The 19,239-nt window shown below is 48.0% G+C and overlaps 1 protein-coding gene and 2 long non-coding RNA genes across 5 annotated transcripts in view; 1 reads left to right on the top strand and 2 right to left on the bottom strand.

Annotated features, from left to right (window-relative positions):
• Nucleotides 1-19,239, top strand: part of BCO1 (beta-carotene oxygenase 1) — a 51,735-nt gene that overhangs the window by 19,964 nt on the left and 12,532 nt on the right. Inside the window, exons 3-7 of the mRNA XM_003917227.5 lie at nt 1,988-2,117; nt 4,156-4,303; nt 6,643-6,790; nt 9,523-9,746; nt 11,759-12,016. Coding sequence (XP_003917276.2) covers nt 1,988-2,117; nt 4,156-4,303; nt 6,643-6,790; nt 9,523-9,746; nt 11,759-12,016 — 908 coding nt within the window. The remainder of the gene's footprint in view (nt 1-1,987; nt 2,118-4,155; nt 4,304-6,642; nt 6,791-9,522; nt 9,747-11,758; nt 12,017-19,239) is intronic.
• LOC110742064 lies at nt 1,087-1,581 on the bottom strand. The gene is made up of 2 exons (XR_002519322.1): nt 1,457-1,581; nt 1,087-1,194 (listed from the first exon to the last, which is right to left on the bottom strand). It is a non-coding gene; the product is annotated as an uncharacterized LOC110742064 (long non-coding RNA).
• Nucleotides 6,784-19,239, bottom strand: part of LOC110742065 — a 49,072-nt gene continuing 36,616 nt past the window's right edge. For all 3 annotated transcript variants that reach the window (XR_004179719.1, XR_004179718.1, XR_004179717.1), the window contains 2 exons: nt 7,725-7,888; nt 6,784-6,934 (listed from right to left, as the gene is read on the bottom strand). This is a non-coding gene — a long non-coding RNA (uncharacterized LOC110742065). The remainder of the gene's footprint in view (nt 6,935-7,724; nt 7,889-19,239) is intronic.

Below are 19,239 nucleotides of genomic sequence, written 5' to 3'. Positions count from 1 at the left end.
GACCAACATGGCAAAACCCTGTCTCTACTAAAAATATTTTTTAAATTAGCTGGGCGTGGTGGCACATGCCTATAATACCAGCAACTTGGGGAGGCTGAGGCAGGAGAATCACTTGAATCAGAGAGGCTGAGCTTGCAGTGAGCCGAGATTCCACCATTGCACTCCAGCCTGGGTAACAGTGAGACTCCATCTCAAAAAAAAAAAAAAAGAGAGAGAGACTTTGCAGATGTGATTAGGTGAAGCATCTTGAGATGGGGGAGGTGATCTGACATTAGGGATGGACCCAGTGTAATCCCAAGAGAGAAGCAGGAGGGTCAGCCTCAGAGGAGATGTGATACTGGGACAGGGGACAGGGGTCACAGTGATGCAGCCATGAGCCAGGGAAGGCAGCAGCTTCTCAAAGCTAGAAAAAGTGAGGAACAGACCTCTCCTGGAGCCTCGAGAAGGAACTAGCCCTGTGGACATCTTGATTTTAGCTCTGTAATTCTCATTTCAGACTTTCTTTCAAACTCTGAGATAACAAATATGTGTTGTGTAAAGCCACCAAGTGAGGGGTAAGTCATTACGGTAGCAACAGAAAACTAACACAGGTCTAGAACCATCTGGTATATTTTCAGATTGGTCTCAATGGACTGGTCAAGAGATTTATGCCATGAGTTAGACTCTGAAGAATCTGGATGAATTACACATTGAACACAGGTCTGACCCTCTATTGGTACGCAGGATTGGGCATTAGGTCGCCTCCTGGTTGCCTTCACTATCAAACGTTACTCCAGAGAGACTGAAGTGATAAACTAGGCTTCTGGAGGCAGGCCTCCCAGGACTGAATGGGGCCCTGAGGAAACCCACCCCACATATGCAGCCTTCTAGATTAGTCCTCCAGCTCTGCCCCTTCCCTGGAGGGACACAAACAGGGTGGAAGGGATGAATGATTCCTGGTCAGCACTCTCTGACGGGTGACCCTGGGCAAGGCGATAGAATGTTTCCGAGCCTTAGTTCCCTCCTGTGGAAAATGGAACTAAGAACAGGTATATTTTGCATTAGCACATTTTGCATTGCTATAAAGGAATACCTGAGACTGGGTAATTTATAAAGGAAAGAGGTTTATTTGGCTCACAGTTCTGCAGGTTGTACAGGAAGCAAGGCACCAGCATCTGTTTGGCTTCCGGCAAGGGTCTCAAGGGCCTCAAGAAGCTTTGGTTCATGGCGGAAGGCAAAGGGGGAGCAGGCACATCACATGGTGAAAGAGAAAGAGAGAGAGGAGGGAGGGATCTTTTAAACAACCAGATCTTCCATGAACTAATAGAGTGAGAACTCACTCATCACCACAACAACACTAAGCCATTCATGAGGGACCCACCCCATCACCCAAACACTCCCCCTAGGCCCACCTTCAACATCAGAGGCTTCAACATGAGATGTAGAAGGAACAAAACATCGAAACCATAACACTTACCTATCTAGCCATACTGTTGTGAGTCAGAAGTGAGAAAATGTGTGTCTAAAATTATATTCCAGGCCAGGCACAGTGGCTCATGCTTGTAATCTCAGCACTTTGGGAGGCTGAGGTGGGCGGATCACCTGAGGTCACGAGTTCGAGACTAACCTGGCCAACATGGTGAAACCCCATCTCTACTAAAAATACAAAAATCTGCTGGGTGTGGTGGCACGTGCCTATAATCCCAACTACTTGGGAGGCTGAGTCAGGAGAATCACTTGAACCCAGGGGGCGGAGGTTGCAGTGAGCCGAGATTGCACTATTGTACTCCAGCCTGGACGACAAGAGCGAAACTCAAAAAAATAATAAAATAATAATTAAGTTAAATAAAATTATATTTCAAATGCTAATTGTATCAGCCCTGTGTACTAAGTGAGCTTGTCCTGGTGAAATAACCACCTCCTTCCCCCAATAAAACCCCTAACTGACATTGATTTCAAAGCCCTGTAAAGCTGTCAGCCTGAGAGTATGCTGGTTCTTCTCTTGCAGGTGAAATCTATTACAGGAGCAAATACCTGAGAAGCGATACCTACAACGCCAATATTGAGGCAAACAGGATTGTGGTGTCTGAGTTTGGAACAATGGCCTATCCGGACCCCTGCAAAAACATATTTTCTAAGTAACTGCCTGTTTTAAATCTGAGCAAATTTCATGCCTTTTGCTCTCCTTGATGACTGAAATAACCAGCATTTGCTCCTCTAACAATTCTCGTTAGGGTGTACGAAAACTCCACATGACTGCCCTTTAACCAGAGGTGCTACACAGTTCTTAATCACTGACTGCCAGAGAGGCTAAGAGCATTTGACAGATTATTAGAAGCCCTCCCGCATGGCTGGTGGGAAAGGAATTTGGAATCATCTGTCAAAATTACAAAGGCACATTCCCTTCAGCCTAGAGATCTATTGCTTGCATACAAAATGACACATGCAGCAGGTATTTGTCATTTATGGCTGCATCTTTTGTTATAACAAGTAGCTGAAAACAACCCAAATGTTCATTAAAAGAGGAGTGGTTAAATCCGTAACAGTAAAACTGTACAAGAAAATGCCATGTAGAAGTAAAAAGGAAGGGGAACGTTCTCTTTGTGCTCTACAGAAACATTTCCAAGATAGACTAAGTGAAAAAAAAAAAAAAAGGAAGGTGTAGAAAGAGCACGTTATAAGACGTATTTTGTGTGAAAAAGCAGGAAGAAATCTAGATTAAATTTTGCTTGTACATGCATAAAGAAACTACGAAAGGATGCGTAGGGGACGTGGGGCAGATGGGTGGTGAGGAGAGGGAGAGATTTTTTGCTGTATATATTTTATTTCATTTTATTCATTTATTTATTTATTTAAGACGGAGTTTCACTCTTGTTGTCCAAGCTGGAGTGCAATGGTGCAATCTCAGTTCACCATCACCTCCGCCCCCCAAGATTCAAGCGATTCTCCTGCCTCAGCCTTCCAAATAGCTGGGATTATAGGCACCCACCACCACGCCCGGCTAATTTTTATATTTTCAGTAGAGATGGGGTTTCACCATGTTGATCAGGCTGCTCTTGAACTCTTGATCTTAGGTGATCCACCCACCTTGGCCTCCCAAAGTGCTGGGATTACAGGCATGAGCCACTGCACCTGGCCACTGCATACATTTTAAATAATCTGGGTTAGGATCCATAAGAATGTGTTACATATTTGACAATTAAATTATTGGCCAGGGAATCAGGCCTGCCATCAGTATCTTCTTTCTGAAACTCTCTAGACATAGAAGAGTTATGAAAGAGTTGAAGGGTAGACTGGCCCAGAGATGGAAGATTGCTTCTGCTTTTTTGAGAACTGAAGTCATCTCTCCCATTCCAGTATCCAGCTCTAGGGCTGGCTCAGAGCAAGCACTGAATTCACATTTGCAAATAGGAAGTGTGGGGCAGGAGCCAGTGGGAAAGGAGGAGGAAGGAGTAAACGAATTTAAAACAACCATACTTACCTGGTAGGGGAGATACCACAATCAGGAATTTAAAACCATGACCTGGAGGTCCTGGAACCAATCCTCCTTGTTGTTCCAGTATTTGCCAGTAGAAGGAGCACTCCCCAGTAAAACGATCCAGGATTTGCCAATTTCACCACCGATAAGCCCCTCTGGTTTTTCTTTCTTCTTGCTTCAAGTGTACCTTCTGAGCAAATGAGCTATGTGTTCTTAACTCATAATTAGTTTGTTTTCCTTTTTAAATTAAAAACTAATTTCCTGGATAAATTTGAGATAACCAGTGCGGACTCACGTTCCTGGCAAAGCCGTTATCAGCTGCCTTGTTAGGCTTTGGGAGCCGTTATGGGTTCATGTATGATTTCCGTAGCACTTCTTGACACACTTGGGAACAGTATGTCTTGCTGGCTCTGATGTCGGAGACCTTTGGGTTTTAGGGAACCCGAGAGGGATCAGCGGGTGACCATGGCATTCTGGCTGACTCACTTCTTAGCTGACTCAGCCTGGGGGTGTCTTTGGGGAACTTGATATCTGAGTTCTTAGGATTCCTCAAGTGACCCATTGGTACCCAGTTGCTTTTTCTTTCTTAGTTGAAGTAAAGCATTTTTACATTTTAGGAAAACGAAAGCCATCAAGGACAGACTCCTCTGGCTGGGTGGACATAGCCACTGACTCTGTTGATTTGCTTTTCTCCCCAGAGCTTTCACCTACTTGTCTCACACCATCCCCGATTTCACAGACAACTGCCTGATCAACATCATGAAGTGCGGAGAAGACTTCTATGCGACCTCAGAGACCAATTACATCAGGAAAATCAACCCACAGACTCTGGAAACCCTGGAGAAGGTATCAACACATAAGTAACCCAGCATCACTTCCTGACTCAAGAAAGGGAGGGTTGGGGACGGCCGGGGTGAGGCTGCTCAGCCTGAAAGGAGCTCACCAGAGGGGTCCCTCCTCTAACACCGTTGGATCCCGTGCCCTAGCGCCACACTTAGTGCTAGATGCTAGGCAGGGACTGTGTTGTGTTTATCTTTGTGTCTGTTTCAGTTTCCTGGGGCTGCTGTAACCAAGTCCTACAAAAAAGTTTGCTTTAAACAACAGAGATTGGCCGGGCGTGGTGACCTACACCTTTGGGAGGCCAAAATGGGCGGATCACCTGAGGTCAGGAGTTCAAGACCAGCCTGGCCAACATGGTGAAACTCCATCTCTACCAAAAATACAAAAATTAGCCAGGCGTGGTGGCATGTGCCTGTAATCCCAGCTACTCTGAGGCTGAGGCAGGAGAATCGCTTGAACTCGGGAGGCGGAGGTTGCAGTGAGCCCAGATTGCACCACTGCACTCCAGCCTGCATGACAGAGTGGGACTGTCTCAAAACAAAAACAAAAGCAAACAAACAACAACAACCAAAAAACCCAGAAATTTGCTGTGCCACAATTCTGAAGGCTAAAAGTCTGAAACCAAGGTGTCAGCAGGGCCATGCTCTCTCTGAAGGCTGTAGAGGAGGATTCTCCCTGGCCCCTTCCTGGTTTCTAGTGGTTGCCAGCAACCCCTGGTGTTCCTCAGCTTGTAGATGCATCCCTCCAGCCTCTGCCTCAGTCTTCACACTGCCTCTCCTTACAGGTCTATGTGTCCAAATGTTCTGTCTTTTTTTTTTTTGAGACAGTGTCTCGCTCTGTCGCCCAGGCTGGAGTGCAATGGCGCGATCTCAGCTCACTGCACCCTCCTTCTCCCGGGTTCAAGTGATTCTCCTGCCTCAGCCTCCTGAGTAGCTGGGACTACAGGCACCCACCACCACACTCAGCTAATTTTTTGGATTTTTGGTAGACACGGGGTTTCACCATGTTAGCCAGGATGGTCTTGATCTCCTTACCTCATGATCAGCCCGCCTTGGCCTCCCAAAGTGCTGGGATTACAGGTGTGAGCCACCGTGCCCAACCATGTTCTGCCTTTTACAGAGATACAAGTCATTGCATTAGGGCCTACCCCACTGCAGTATGACCTCATCTTAACTTAATGACATCTATAAAGACCTTATTTCCAAGTAAGGTCACATTCGCAGATACCTGGGGTGAGGACTTCAACCTGTCTTTTTGCAAGACACAATTCAACCCGTAACTGTGTTCATAATTCTTGGTACTGAGGGAGTTCAGTGAGAATTTGAATGAACGACTCTGTTGAAACACCTGCGATTCTCAGCGAAATCCTACCTTCTATTGACCTGAAGAGGGAGGCGTTAGGCAAAAAGCAAGGGCACAAAAATAAGTGCCCAAGCACATACGTTTCCTGGGAAGAATCAAGTCAACATTTTGGTGAAAATCAATAGACCCACTTTCAATTTTCTCCAACTGGCTGTTCAAAAGTCCAATGTCTCCGCAATACGTTTTAACGATCTGTTAAAGAGATGAGGCTTTTCTTAGCTGTGAAATTATGTCCAGCTGCTTTTAAGCTAGATGGCATCAGTCCAACTGATGACACTTTCCACAAGGCTACAGAGAGGAAATGCTGGAAGAGAATGGGGTTATCTGACTCTGGGCTGGAGGTTGTGTATTTCTAGGGAAGGAAGGGCAGACGGTTGGTCTGCGGCCGCTCCATCATTCTGCAGCTGTGGATTGCAGAGTGAGGGTGATTATTCAGCTCGTTCATCGAGCTTCACTTTGACCAAGTGTTTTTGTAACCTTTCCATTCCCAGAATAATCCTCTAAGAGAGGCCTAGAGATTTATGCTTCTATGCAATGCAAAACGGCAGAATTTAAGCCAGAATGACAGAGCTGTGGCCAAGATTAGCTCGAAGGCTACCTCTCTGCCCAGGTCATTGCTCAGATCTTTCTGCAGTGAGGAATCTTGTTTCCATGTTGAGGATTCCAGCAAGGTCAAGCAGCAGGATTGCAATGATAGCCCCAGAAGCATGCCAGCTCCCTAACTCCCCTGCAACCTGTTAACTGTCTGAGCCCCTCAAATCCCCATGTGAAGTCGTATCAGGTCACGAGAGTGAAAGTCTTTAAAAGCAAATTCTGTAACGTTTTCAGATGTGCAAAAATATCCCTCATCTCTCTGAAGCTAGAATCAGTCACGTTTTCACAGGATTTCAACCTTTCTCCTTTGAAAAACCAGTTGATGTCATATCTTGCAGATTGATTATCGTAAATACTTAAAAAAAAACAGGAGGTGTCATATCTTGCAGGTCGATTATCGTAAATACGTGGCGGTAAATCTGGCAACGTCACATCCCCATTATGATGAGGCTGGAAATGTTCTCAACATGGGCACATCCATTGTGGAAAAGGGGAAGACAAAATATGTGATTTTTAAGATCCCTGCCACAGTACCAGGTAGGCCACTCTGGGGAATCGAATAAAACACAAACAGCCAAGGCTGGCTCCTTCTGAAGAGTTCTGTTTTTCGTTGATGACACAAGACTCAGTGTGGTACTTTCTCCCATGGATTATTCAGATGACCATGATCTCAGTACTTTCCTTTAGAAGAAAAGAGGAGTTGCTGGGATTCCTCTTGGAAGAAATAAATCCCTTTACTATTCTAATTTCCTTTTATTTAGGCTCCAGGTTATTATTTTATTAGTTTATCCACCCATCTACTATCCATCCATTCATCCATCGTCTACTTACCATCTAATCATTCATTCATCTACCATCCATCCATTCATGCATCTACTCACCATCCATCTATCCATCATTCATTCATCTACTCACTATCCATCCACCCATCTACCCACCATTCCCCCCCCCCTCCATCCCTCCACCCTCCATCCACCCACCCATTCACCCTCCATCCATTCATCCATCCACCCACACACCATCTACCCGTCCATCCATCCACCCACCATCCATCCACCATCCATTTACCCACCCATTCACCCACCCATCATGAATCCATTTATCCATCTACCCATTCTCCCATCCATCGACCCATCCACTTACCCACCATCCATCCATTTAGCCACCCACCTGCCCATCCATCCATCATTCATCCATCTACCCACTATCTATACACCCACCATCCATCCATCTATCTATCCACCATCTATCCATCCACCCACCCAACATCCATCTACCATCTGCATCTACCCATCTATTCACTCACCATCCTTCCATCCACCATCTATCCATCCACCCACCATCCATCCATCTATCTACTATCCACCCATTCATGCACCCACCTACCCACTTATCGATTCATTCATCCATCCATCCATTCAGTTTTTCAGTCTCCTGACAAACCTTTCTATGGTAAGGTTATGCTACCTACTTTCATTCCCAGCCCCTGCAGCCAGGGTTCCAGGGCTGTTTAGGGAGCTCAGCCCTGCTGGGATCCACTCCAGATCCCTGTCCTATTCTCCAGGCCTTCTGGACCTCTTCCATGTGGGGCTGGGATCTTGGAGCAAAGCCCAGACTGACTGTGATTGCATGATCCTGAGGGGGAGGAGGCGGAGGTTCTTAGCCCATGTTTGTCCAGGACCCTCCTGGGAACCACACCCAGGAGACTTAGGCCTGTGAAGACAGCTGACAGGACTCAGGAGACAGTGCAGAACTATAACAGTGCTTCCTCTGACCTTCTAGTTTAGGAAAAACTAGTTTCTGCCTGTGATCCTTGCTGCTACCCCATCCCCCATAGTCTTGTAGAGCCCCCTGAGCAAATTATCAGGCTCTGCCTGGAGAGGTGAGCCTCCGAGGTCAGAAGGTACATGGAGTGTACTTGTTAAATAGAACTCTCATTAATTAAGCCAGTAAAGGGATATAGGGGTCAAGCTCAGAATCCTAGAATGCCATACCTGGGGATTGTCTAGGCATTTGCGATTGCCACCTTGTATTACAGAGAAGGACTGTGAGGCTCAGGGGATCAGGTGAGACACCCCAGTCACATAGCTCCCAGGAGCCACTGACATCCTGCAAGCAGAGATCCTCTGAGCACCTGCTCCATGCTGGCGGTGGCACTGGGACTCGCCGTAACCCGCTCCTCCCAGGCCAGTGCTTTTCGTTTCAGTTTGCACTGTGTTCCATTTGTTTTATAAAGAAAATAACTATCCCACAACCCCACAGCATCCCTCCCACCAGCCAGCTGTTTACAGGGTGCACAGGTGGCCACAAGAGAGGTGGGGAAGTTTGCAGATAACTCATTATAAGCCAGCCGCAGGCCTGGGTGGGGAGGCCTTTTGACCAGTGAGTGACTCATGCTTGCAGAGGAATAAGAAAACTGAACATGTATTGAGCACCTTCCGTGTTTGGGTGCAGGGTGAGGCACATGGATGAGTGCTTTATTTTATTCTGTTCTCTACCTTCACTCTATGAGAGTCATAATCCCTGATAAAAGAGGAAGAAGGCGAAGGGAGCTGTGTTTTCTTGGCTTAACCCTGTGACTCTGACCATAATGATAGCCCATTCCACTAAGCCTAAGTTTCTCATCTATAAAATGGCCATCCTACAGCCTAGCTTGACTATCTGCATTTATATAAAACCCCTAATCATGGCTGGGCACAGTGGCTCACACATGTAATCCCAGCACTAATCCCCAAGGCAGGCAGATCACCTGAGGTCAGGAGTTCCAGACCAGCCTGGCCAACATGGCGAAACCCCGTCTCTACTAAAAATGCAAAAATTAGCCAAGCATGGTGGCGTGAGCCTGTAATACCAGCTATTCGGGAGGCTGAGGCAGGAGAATCACTTGAACCTGGGAGGCAGAGATTGAATTGAGCTGAGATTGTGCCACTGCACTCCAGTCTGGGCAACAGAGGGAGACTCTATCTAAAACAAACAAACAGGTGGAGGCAGGATTTAGCCCCCAAGCTATAGTTGAAGACCCCTGACCTGGAGGGCTCCCTCTTGGTTCGGTGGTTTTCAGATTGTATATGGGATGGGTGCTGAGTGGAAGGTCTCAGCCTGGCCCTCTGCAGCAGCCGCAGCAACAACCTCACTATCTGTCTACGTGTTGCTGTTTAATGTAAAGGTTCTTTTCAGCAATCAAATCAGTTTGTAGGTGACGGTGGTGTGGTCTTAGGGGGCCAGCCATATCCTGCACAATTCCTGAGGCTTGCTTTTTGTCTTGCTAGAGGGCAAGAAGCAGGAGAAGAGCCCCTGGAAGCACACGGAGGTGTTCTGCTCCATCCCGTCCCGCTCCCTGCTCTCCCCAAGCTACTACCACAGCTTTGGAGTCACCGAGAACTATGTCATCTTCCTTGAGCAGCCTTTCAGGTTGGATATTCTCAAGATGGCAACCGCGTACATCCGGAGAATGAGCTGGGCCTCCTGCCTGGCTTTCCACAGGGAGGAGAAGGTGAGGTCTGGCTGGACTCTAGCCCAGTGGGTGCTGGCTGCCCGTGGAGAGAGGCCGGTCTGCAGGAGGGTGAAGGTTAAGGGGAGGAAGTGGCATGGAAAAGGGAGGAGGCTGCCAGAGGCGTCTACCCACCTTCCAGCGAGTTCTGGATGGTCCTTCAGAATGACCCCCAGGCCTTTGTACCCCCACGGTGATGAGTCATTGATGTGGCTGTCCAGGCAAGGGGGTGCCACCTTGGGCAAACGTGGAAGCCGTGGCAGTCCCCCTATGCCCAGCAGCAAAAGGAGTGAGTCCTCAGTCCTGATGGAGAACTGGGCTCCTCCCAGCCTCCGCCCCGCTGTAGCGTTAGGGCAGTAGCTGCCAGAGGTTTAGACATTGTAATGACGGTATGTTCCACCAGACGGTTCAATAGAAACCTCTCCTTCCATTCAGGTACACCTGAGTGCTCAAAGTATGTAGGCATGTATTGCATGCTTGTATATGCACGTATGCATGTATATGTGTACATGTATATGTGCATGTATGTGCATATGTGTGTGAATATATGTATATATGCATGTGTGTATGTATGTATTACCAGTATTTATTTATTTGTTGGGTATTTTTTTTGGGGGGGTTGTTGTTTTTCAGACAGAGTCTTGCTCTGTCACCCGGGCTGGAGTGCAGTGGTACGATCACAGCTCACTGCAGCCTCAACCTCCCGGGCTCAAGCAATCTTCCCACCTCAGTCCCCCAAGTAGCTGGAACCAGAGGCACATGTCTCTATGCCTGGCTAATTTTTTGTTGATTTGTAGAGATTGGGTCTTGCTATGTTGCCCAGGTTAGCCTCAAACTCTGGGCTCAAGTGATCCTCCTCCCTTCCCCTCCCAAAGTGCTGGGATTACATGTGTGAGCCATTGCACCTGGTCTTTTTTTTTTTTTTTTTTTTTTTTTTTGCTGTTGTCACTTCACTTTTGTAAAATATCCAGTAGTTCTCAGTGTTACCTATTCGAAGAATATACAAGTATAGAAAGCCATGTATAAAATCCTCCCCAACTCACTTCCCCCTACCCCGCCTCCCGTCCACCCCATGTCTGAAGGGAGCCACCACTACCCACTGGCACAGTGTTACTCCACCTTCTCTGCCTTCGCATGCACTTTTAGTTTTTCTTTTCTTTTCTTTTTTTTTTTTTTGAGGTAGAGTCTCACTCTGTCACCCAGGCTGGAGTGCAATGGTGCGGTATCAGTTCACTGCAACCTCCGCCTCCTGGTTCAAGGTTTTCTCTTCTCTCAGCCTCCTGAGTAGTTGGGATTATAGGCATGCGCCACAATGTCTGGCAAACTTTTTTTTTTTTTTTTTGAGACGGAGTTCTGCTCTTGTCGCCTAGGCTGGAGTGCAATGGCACATTCTTGGCTCACTGCACCCTCCACCTCCTGGGTTCTAGCGATTCTCCTGCCTCCGCCTCCTGAGTAGCTGGGATTACAGGCATGCGCCATCATGCCTGGCTAATTTTTTGTGTTTTTAGTAGAGATGGGGTTTTGCCATGTTGGCCAGGCTAGTCTCGAACTCCTGGCCTCAAGTGATCTGCCCGCACAGCCTCCCAAAGTGCTGGGATTACAGCATGAGCCACTGTACCCTGCCAAGGCTCCAGTCTTAGATGGGACCTGGCACCTGGCAGATTCTCCCCAACTTGGTCATAACCAGGGAGCTGGGATGTCAGCACAATGGAACAAGGGGACATGCACACTGGAGAGTCTCTCCAAACACTGTCCTCCTAGTGACTGCAAAGACTCTGGCAGCAAAGCGTCCCTTCTCTCCATGTGAAAGATACACTCATGGAAATACAATAAACAGCTCTCATTTTGGGGGGCACTTTTGCCTGTCTGGTGTTGTGGAGTAGACACAGAATGCAGAATGGGGACACAGTCCTGAGCCTAGTGCCTGGTGGAGCTGGGTTTTGTTCAGTCCCCAGATGCCACAGTGCCAGGCTGAGAGAGGGTGAGCTGACCCCTTGGTGTGTGTCCTTTTTCAGACCTATATCCACATCATCGACCAAAGGACCAGGCAGCCTGTGCAGACCAAGTTTTACACAGACGCCATGGTGGTCTTCCATCACGTCAACGCGTATGAAGAGGACGGCTGCATCGTGTTTGACGTTATTGCCTACGAGGACAACAGCCTCTACCAGCTCTTCTACCTGGCCAACCTGAACCAGGACTTCAAGGAGAACTCCAGGCTCACCTCGGTCCCCACCCTCAGGAGGTTTGCCGTGCCCCTCCACGCGGACAAGGTAATGGCTTCCAAGGAGGTCCCTTTTCTTTCTAGAGAGATGTGGGCCCAGGTGGGAAGTTACTTTGGCTCTTATTTGATTGACATTGAAATCGAAAACGAACTGTTCTTGAAAAAGAAAAAAAAAAGGTTTCCTTGTTTTTCCCAAAGTAGTACCGATTCATAATAAAAACTTTAAAAAATATAGATAAGTAAAAAGGAAAAAAAATCCCTGTAAACCCACCACCTGAGATGATCATTGTGGATATGTATGTTTGTCTCCCAGTCTCTCTCTCTCTGTCTCTGTGTGTGTGTGTGTGTGTGTGTGTGTGTGTATGACTCTTCCTTTTAATCATATTGTACATAATTTTTAACAGCTTTATTGAGATGTAATCGACACAGCATACTATTTGTCCTTTTATTTATTTATTATTATTATTATTTTTTTTTTTTTTGAGACAGGGTCTCACTCTGTAGCCCAGGCTGCAGTGCACTGGCATGATCTAAGCTCACTGCAACCTCTACCTTCGAGGTTCAAGCAATTCTCTTGCCTCAGCCTCCCAAGTAGCTGGGATTACATAGGTGCCTGCCACCACGCCCAGCTATTTTTGTATTTTTAGAAGAGATGGAGTTTCACCGTGTTGGTCAGGTTGGGTTCGAACTCCTGACCTCAGGTGATCCACCCACCTTGGCCTCCCAAAGTGCTGAGATTACAGTGGTGAGCCACTGTGCCCAGCCTAATTTGCCCATTTAAACTGTTCGACGGCCTTTGGTATATTTTCACAGTTGTGCATCCACCACCACAATAAATTTTAGAACATTTTCATCACCTCCAAAACACACCCCATACCCCTTAGCCATCACCTCCTAGTCCTCCCCTCCCCGTCCCAGGCAACCTGTCATCTCCTCTGTCTCTGCGGACTTGCCCTTTCTAGACATCACATATAAATGGAGTCTTAGAATACATGGTGTTTTGTGTCTGACTTCTTTCACATAGCACAGTGTTGTCAAGGCTCATCTGTGTTGGAGTCCGTATCAGTGCTTCATTTCTTTTTGTTGTTGTTGTGGTTTTTGCTTGTTTTGAGACAGAGTCTCACTCTGCCACCCAGGTTGGAGTGCAGTGGTGTAATCTCGGCTCACTGCAACCTCTGCCACCGAGGTTCAAGCAATTCTTGTGCCTCAGCCTCCCAAGTAGCTGGGATTACAGGTGGCTGCCACCATGCTTGACTATGTTTTTGTATTTTTAGTAGAGATAAAGTTTCGCCATGTTGCCCAGGCTGGTCTTGAACTCCTGAGCTCAGGCAATCTGCCTGCCTCCGTCTCCCAAAGTGCTGGGATTACAGGTGTAAGCCACTGCGCCCGTCCAGTGCTTCATTTCTTTTTATTGCTGAATAGGTACATACTATCTTACAGACTGCTTTTCTTTCTTTCTTTCTTTCTTTCTTTTTTTTTTTTTTTTGAGATGGAGTCTCACTCTGTTGCCCAGGCTGGAGTGCAGTGGCACAGTCTCGGCTCACTGCAAGCTCTGCCTCCTGAGTTCACGCCATTCTCTGGCCTCAGCCTCTCGAGTAGCTGGGACTACAGGCACCCGCCACCACACCTGGCTAATTTTTTGTATTTTTAGTAGAGATGGGGGAATTCACCGTGTTAGACAGGATGCTCCTGACCTCATGATCCACCTGCCTCGGCCTCCCAAAGTGCTGGGATTACAGGCGTGAGCCACCGTGCCCGGCCCAGACTGCTTTTCTACCTATTTATGTATCTAAACATCTCTCCATGACATTAAATATTCTTTGAAACATCATTCTAAACATTTGCCTAATTGTTCATGGCAGGGATTCATCACCATTTGCTTACACAATTCCCTGATGTTGAAAAGCTCTGTTCTTGTGCTAAGAATGACCACCAGGCCAGACATTATCCCCAATTAGGGTGATGTGGCCAAGGCTCTGGGCTTGACTTACAGAGACTTACAAAGACTTCTGGCTCCAGAACTCACTGACTTCACGACTTAATTAATTTAAATGAAACCAAATTCAATTCAATTAAATGTTGATGGCTTACATTGACTAAATACACATTACGTGCCAGGTACTTTGCTAAGCATTTTGTTTTTCTTACCTCACTTATGATCAAAACAACCTGTGGGAAACGTTCCTGTAGAAGCCTCATTTTGGCGATGGACAAACTGAGGCTCAGAGAAGTTAAGAAATGTGGGCAAGGTCACACAGCCCAGAGTGGCAGAGCCAAGACTGGAACCTGCCCCCCTCTGTCTCTAAACCCCCTTTTCTTTTTTGAGATGGAGTCTCGCTCTGTCACCCAGGCTGGAGTGCAGTTGTTTAATCCTGGCTCACTGCAACCTCCGCCTCCCGGGTTCAAGTGATTCTCCTGTCTCAGTTTCCCAAGAAGCTGGGATTACAGGCACGTGCCAGCACACCCAGCTAATTTTTTGTTTGTTTGTATTTTTAGTAGAGATGAAGTTTCACCATGTTGGCCAGGCTGGTCTTGAACTCCTGACCTCAAGTGATCCACCCACCTCGGTCTTCCAAAGTGCTGGGATTACAGGCATGAGCCACCGTGGCCAGCCTTAAACTCCTGTTTGTAACTACAAAGGAGTAGGAACTCTGCTCTTCTCCCCAGTAGCTCTAACTCCTAGGAAAGAGCCTCAGATGGTGCACACTTGGGGCTCTGCAGGCCTGGCAGATGGTCCTACCGTATCCAGGGAGCCTTCTCCCACCCTTACAACCCAGTTTCTCAGTGCAGGAATTCAGCCACCCTCCCAGCCAGCAGGCAGGGGAGCTGGCATTTGAACCTAGGTTTGTCTGACTCCAGAGCTGGGGTCCTCCCCCATCTCTCCAGTGTTTTCCCACCCATAGCCATTTGTGTATCTCTGCCATGGTTTTTGTCATATTTTATATCACCTCTACTTAACATTTAAAAATCCATTTTTTTTTTCATTTCAATCAATTCACTCTCTACTTAACTCATTTGAAAAGAAACACATCACTACCCAGTAGAAAGCTGGCAATGCTTGCTGCACAGAGAAGACAAGCATGAGAAAAAAATAATGGAAATAAAGCAGAGGTCTTGAGCTCCAGCCAGAGGGCTGTGGCTTGCCAAGACCTGATCTCTCTGTGAAAAAGCAAAGTTTTAAAAGTATTAGGCATTAAAGACATCGTGGCACCTCATTGAGACTCTCCTTGACCTAGTCAGAATGACTGGAAGAGAAAATGGCATTGATTTTCTCCCCCATGTGACTCAGGGCTATTGGATGAACAGCCATGTCCCATGAAATCAGCACACGAGCCCTGGACCCCTGCACCGCTTGCTCCCGGAAGCAGCACAATGCAGCCCCTCAGACTGTCTCCTGGTTCCAGGAAGTACTGAGGGATAACAAGGCACAAAGCTAGTAAGTCTCAAGGCTGACCTCAGCCCAGGGATGGTACACAGAGAGGAACACGCTCCCTCCCACTGCCACACCCTGCAAGATTTTATAACCTTTTATCACACTCGAGAGTGCTTTGCTTCCTTGGAACCAAGCTAAGAATGTTAGCTTGTGTATCTTTAAAAGCCATCATGTGGTCAGGCACAGTGGCTCATGCCTGCAATCCCAACACTTTGGGAGGCCCGGGCAGGTGATCACCTGAGGTCAGGAGTTTAACACCAGCCTGGCCAACAAGGTGAAACCCTGTCTCTGCTAAAAATGCAAAAATTAGCCCGGCGTGGTGGTCCCTGCCTATAATCTTAGCTACTTGGGAGGTTGAGGCAGGAGAATCACTTGAATCCAGGAGGTGGAGGCTGCAGTGAGCTGAGATCCCACCACTGCACTCCAGCCAGGGTGACAGAGTGAGACTCCATCTCAAAAAAAAAAAAAAAAAAAAGCTGTCGTGTGAACCATCTGCTGCTTTGAAACTAGCAAAGGAAAGCAAGCCCCGGGATGGGTAGCTCCTGCCACGCTTTTTAATTGCTACTTATCGTCCCTTAAATATGTCTTCTTATTGCACTTTCAAGTGGCTCCGCCTGCATATTGAAATCAGAAAGTCAGGCAGGTGGACCGAGCCTTACATGCTCTGATCCAGCGGCTCTGGCTCCATCCTATCCAAAGGTTTATTGGAGAAGCAACTTCAGGAAGATGCTGCCTTTACTCAGATGTCCTCTGGGCCTGAGGCCTTTGCAGGACATTGCTGTCCTCTCTGTCTGCAACTCTGTCCTCCTGGGCTGACACTCCTGCTCCCCCTGGCTGGCTGCAGGGGTTCCCCTGGAGAGCCCTGAGACCCCCATGTCTGGGCCTTGGCTTCGGCCCAGACCAAGGAAGCCCAGGCCTGGGTGTGGTCTCAGAAATCCCCGGTTCTGCCATGCAGCCATGGGAGAGAACCTCCAAGGTCAGGGCTCGGCAGCATGACCCGGCAGGTGAGTCTGTATCCTCTAACTGCGCCTTGTAGCTCTTTGTCAACATTTATGTCAAGTGTAAGTAACTTGTTCATTTCCCTCTTCCTGTTCAAGCCTAAGTTCTGGGAGGACAGGGACTCTGTCTCATCAGCAGCTCATCTGCTGCACTCCGAGGATGCTCTTAAATACTTGAAATGAATGAATGAATGATGAATACATGAAAAATGGGAAGCAAGGTCTCCAAAAGGGCGCAGCATCTTCCTTTAGCCTTTGGAACCCGTTCCAAGTGAAAAGTACTTCCCACATAGAACAGGCAATAGCAAATTCTATTTAAAAGGCCAGGAGGTCCCGAATATCCCAGATTCTCTTGCTTTGGGGCCAGCTGGGGTCAAAGGAAGGTGGGGCCGGCAGGGCCTGTGGGCACCGTGGGCCTGTTTACACAGGGAGGTGTGGGGGTGCCTGAGGCAGGGCTCAGCAGTGACGGGGAGTGGCTGGGAGGGGTGTGGGCAGGGCGGGTCGTCTGGACCTTGGCCCTGCCCTGGTCCTGAAGAGCACTGTGTGAGGCCCTAGGTTCGTGTGCACCCACGCCTAAGGGGCATTGACACGAGGAAACACTTTGGACCTGGAAGGGGTAGCTTTGACGACTGCATCAGTGGGTTTGATTTCTATCTCCAAATGCACAAATGCAGACGCTCAAATAAGAGAAGCCACCATTCATGGAGGACTCCCTAGGTGCCAGGCTCTGTGTTCAATGCCTTTTCTGCTCTTAGATCCTGGCAAGAGGGGTCCCTGCTCTGGGTTTGGCACTTAGGAGGTCTGTGGGCCAGCCTTTCTTTCTCCAGCAGGACCCCTACTCCACAGGGTGAGTTCACAGGGCCAAGGCATTCTGCCTACCCAGAGGGGTGCCTCCACCCCCACCCCAACCATACGCTGGACACCTGGGATCCCAGAAGCCCCTGAAGGTCCTAGCCTTGCTTCCAATACCCGTCTTCCGAAGGGCAGACTGTGCCACTCTGCTGTTACTGCCGCAGGCCCACAAGGTGGCCAGGGCTGACTGTTGCCTTGGTTGTGCTGGCTAGGGTACCCATGCAGTGAGGGATGGAGCCTGGGATAAGGCAGGAAGGAGCCAGGGGCCAGAGACTGCCTCATTCCAGCTCAGAACTCTAAGGAGTCCTGGGTTCTCAATTCATAGTCATCCTTTCAGACCAGCACAGTGCATTGCTGGAACATTCTGTCTATCCAGCACAGTAGCTACTAACCACGAGTTGTTATTGTACACTTGAAATGTGGCTGGCGCAGCTAAGGAATTGAATTTTTAATTTTACTTAAGCTTATTTTTAAATTAAATTTAAGGCTTGGCACAGTGGCTCACGCCTATAATCCCAGCACTTTGGGAGGCTAAGCCAGGCGGTGGATCACTTAAGGTCAGGAGTTCAAGACCGGCTTGGCCAACATGATGAAACCCTATCTCTACTAAAAATACAAAAATTAGCCAGGCATTGTAGCACATGCCTGTAATCTCAGCTGCTCAGGAGGCTGAGACAGGGGAATTGCTTGAACCCGGGAGGCAGAGGTTGCAGTGAGCCGAGATCGTGCCACCGTACTCCAGCCTGGACGACAGAGCGAGACTCAGTCTCAGAAAAAAAAAGTAAAATTAAATTAAATTTAATTTAAATCGCTACATATGGCTAGCGGTTGCCATTTGGGACAGCCAGCTCCACACCATCATGAAGGGCTGTGTGTCAAGACAGGGACAGAGATGGTGTTTGACTTAATTTGCTTGGTGTATTTAGACAGAAGGTTGGTGGGCCTCCACTTCCACGTTCCTTCTGGCTCCTGCGAAATTTAGGGGCTGTTAAATGCTTTGCTAATCTGCATCACAACGTTCTAAGTTATTTATGATCCCCCACATCTACGGATGAGAAAGTAACTTGCCCAACTTTGTAGAATTATCCCTGGGATTTGAGCTGCAACTGGAATGTATGCCCGTCTGGCTGCACGACGTGTCTGGCCCTGGATCAGCCTGTTTTTCACAACCATTATTTAATTTAATCCTAACATCATGCTCAGATGCAGGTGGAAGCCACTCACTTATACCCAGCACTACTCTAAAATATGAACCACTCCCCCGAGTTTACACAGACGGAGAAGCTGGCTCTGAGGAAAAGAGGTCTGCTCGAATCTGCATGGAAAACCACAGCGCTGAATTTCATAGGGCAGGCAGCATTCTAGGGGATGATGGTGATGGCTGCTTCTCGTGGGATTTCCCTTAAGTGTAGGGATTTCAGTGCAAGCTTGCAAGATGGTGCTGAATTCTGGCTGGAAAGTGATGTCTTCCTAAAACCGAGCATGCTGGCCACCGAAAGCAGCCAAGTCATGTTTGTTATTGCTGTGGATGGAAAAATTCACGGTTTATTCCTCAACCAGTCTGACCAGTTTGGGGCTGGAGTTATAAGATGTCTGTGCAGACCAACTCCCTAAGAATCAAGGCTGGAACGTGCCCAGAGGCCTGTTGCCGTCACATGCTTAGCAAGGTACCAGAAAGGGCCTCCCACCAGCTTGCAGAGCCATGCAGGTAGAGGCATTGAATGTTTGGTTTTTGTTGTTGTTGTTTGTTTTGTTTTGTTTGAGACAGAGTCTCACTCTGTCGCCCAGGCTGGAGTGCAGTGTCGCGTTCTCGGCTCACTGCAACCTCAGCCTCCCAAGTTCAAGCGATTCTCCTGCCTCAGTCTCCCGAGTAGCTGAGACTATAGGCACGTGCCACCACGCCCGGATAATTTTTATATTTTTAGTAGAGACGGGGTTTCACCATGTTAGCCAGAGTGGTCTCGAACTCCTGACCTCAGGTGATCCACC

This window comes from Papio anubis, chromosome 18, assembly GCF_008728515.1.
Source record: "Papio anubis isolate 15944 chromosome 18, Panubis1.0, whole genome shotgun sequence".
In the NCBI taxonomy this organism is placed as follows: Eukaryota; Metazoa; Chordata; class Mammalia; order Primates; family Cercopithecidae; genus Papio; species Papio anubis.
This window is presented reverse-complemented; position numbering and strand designations above follow the sequence as displayed.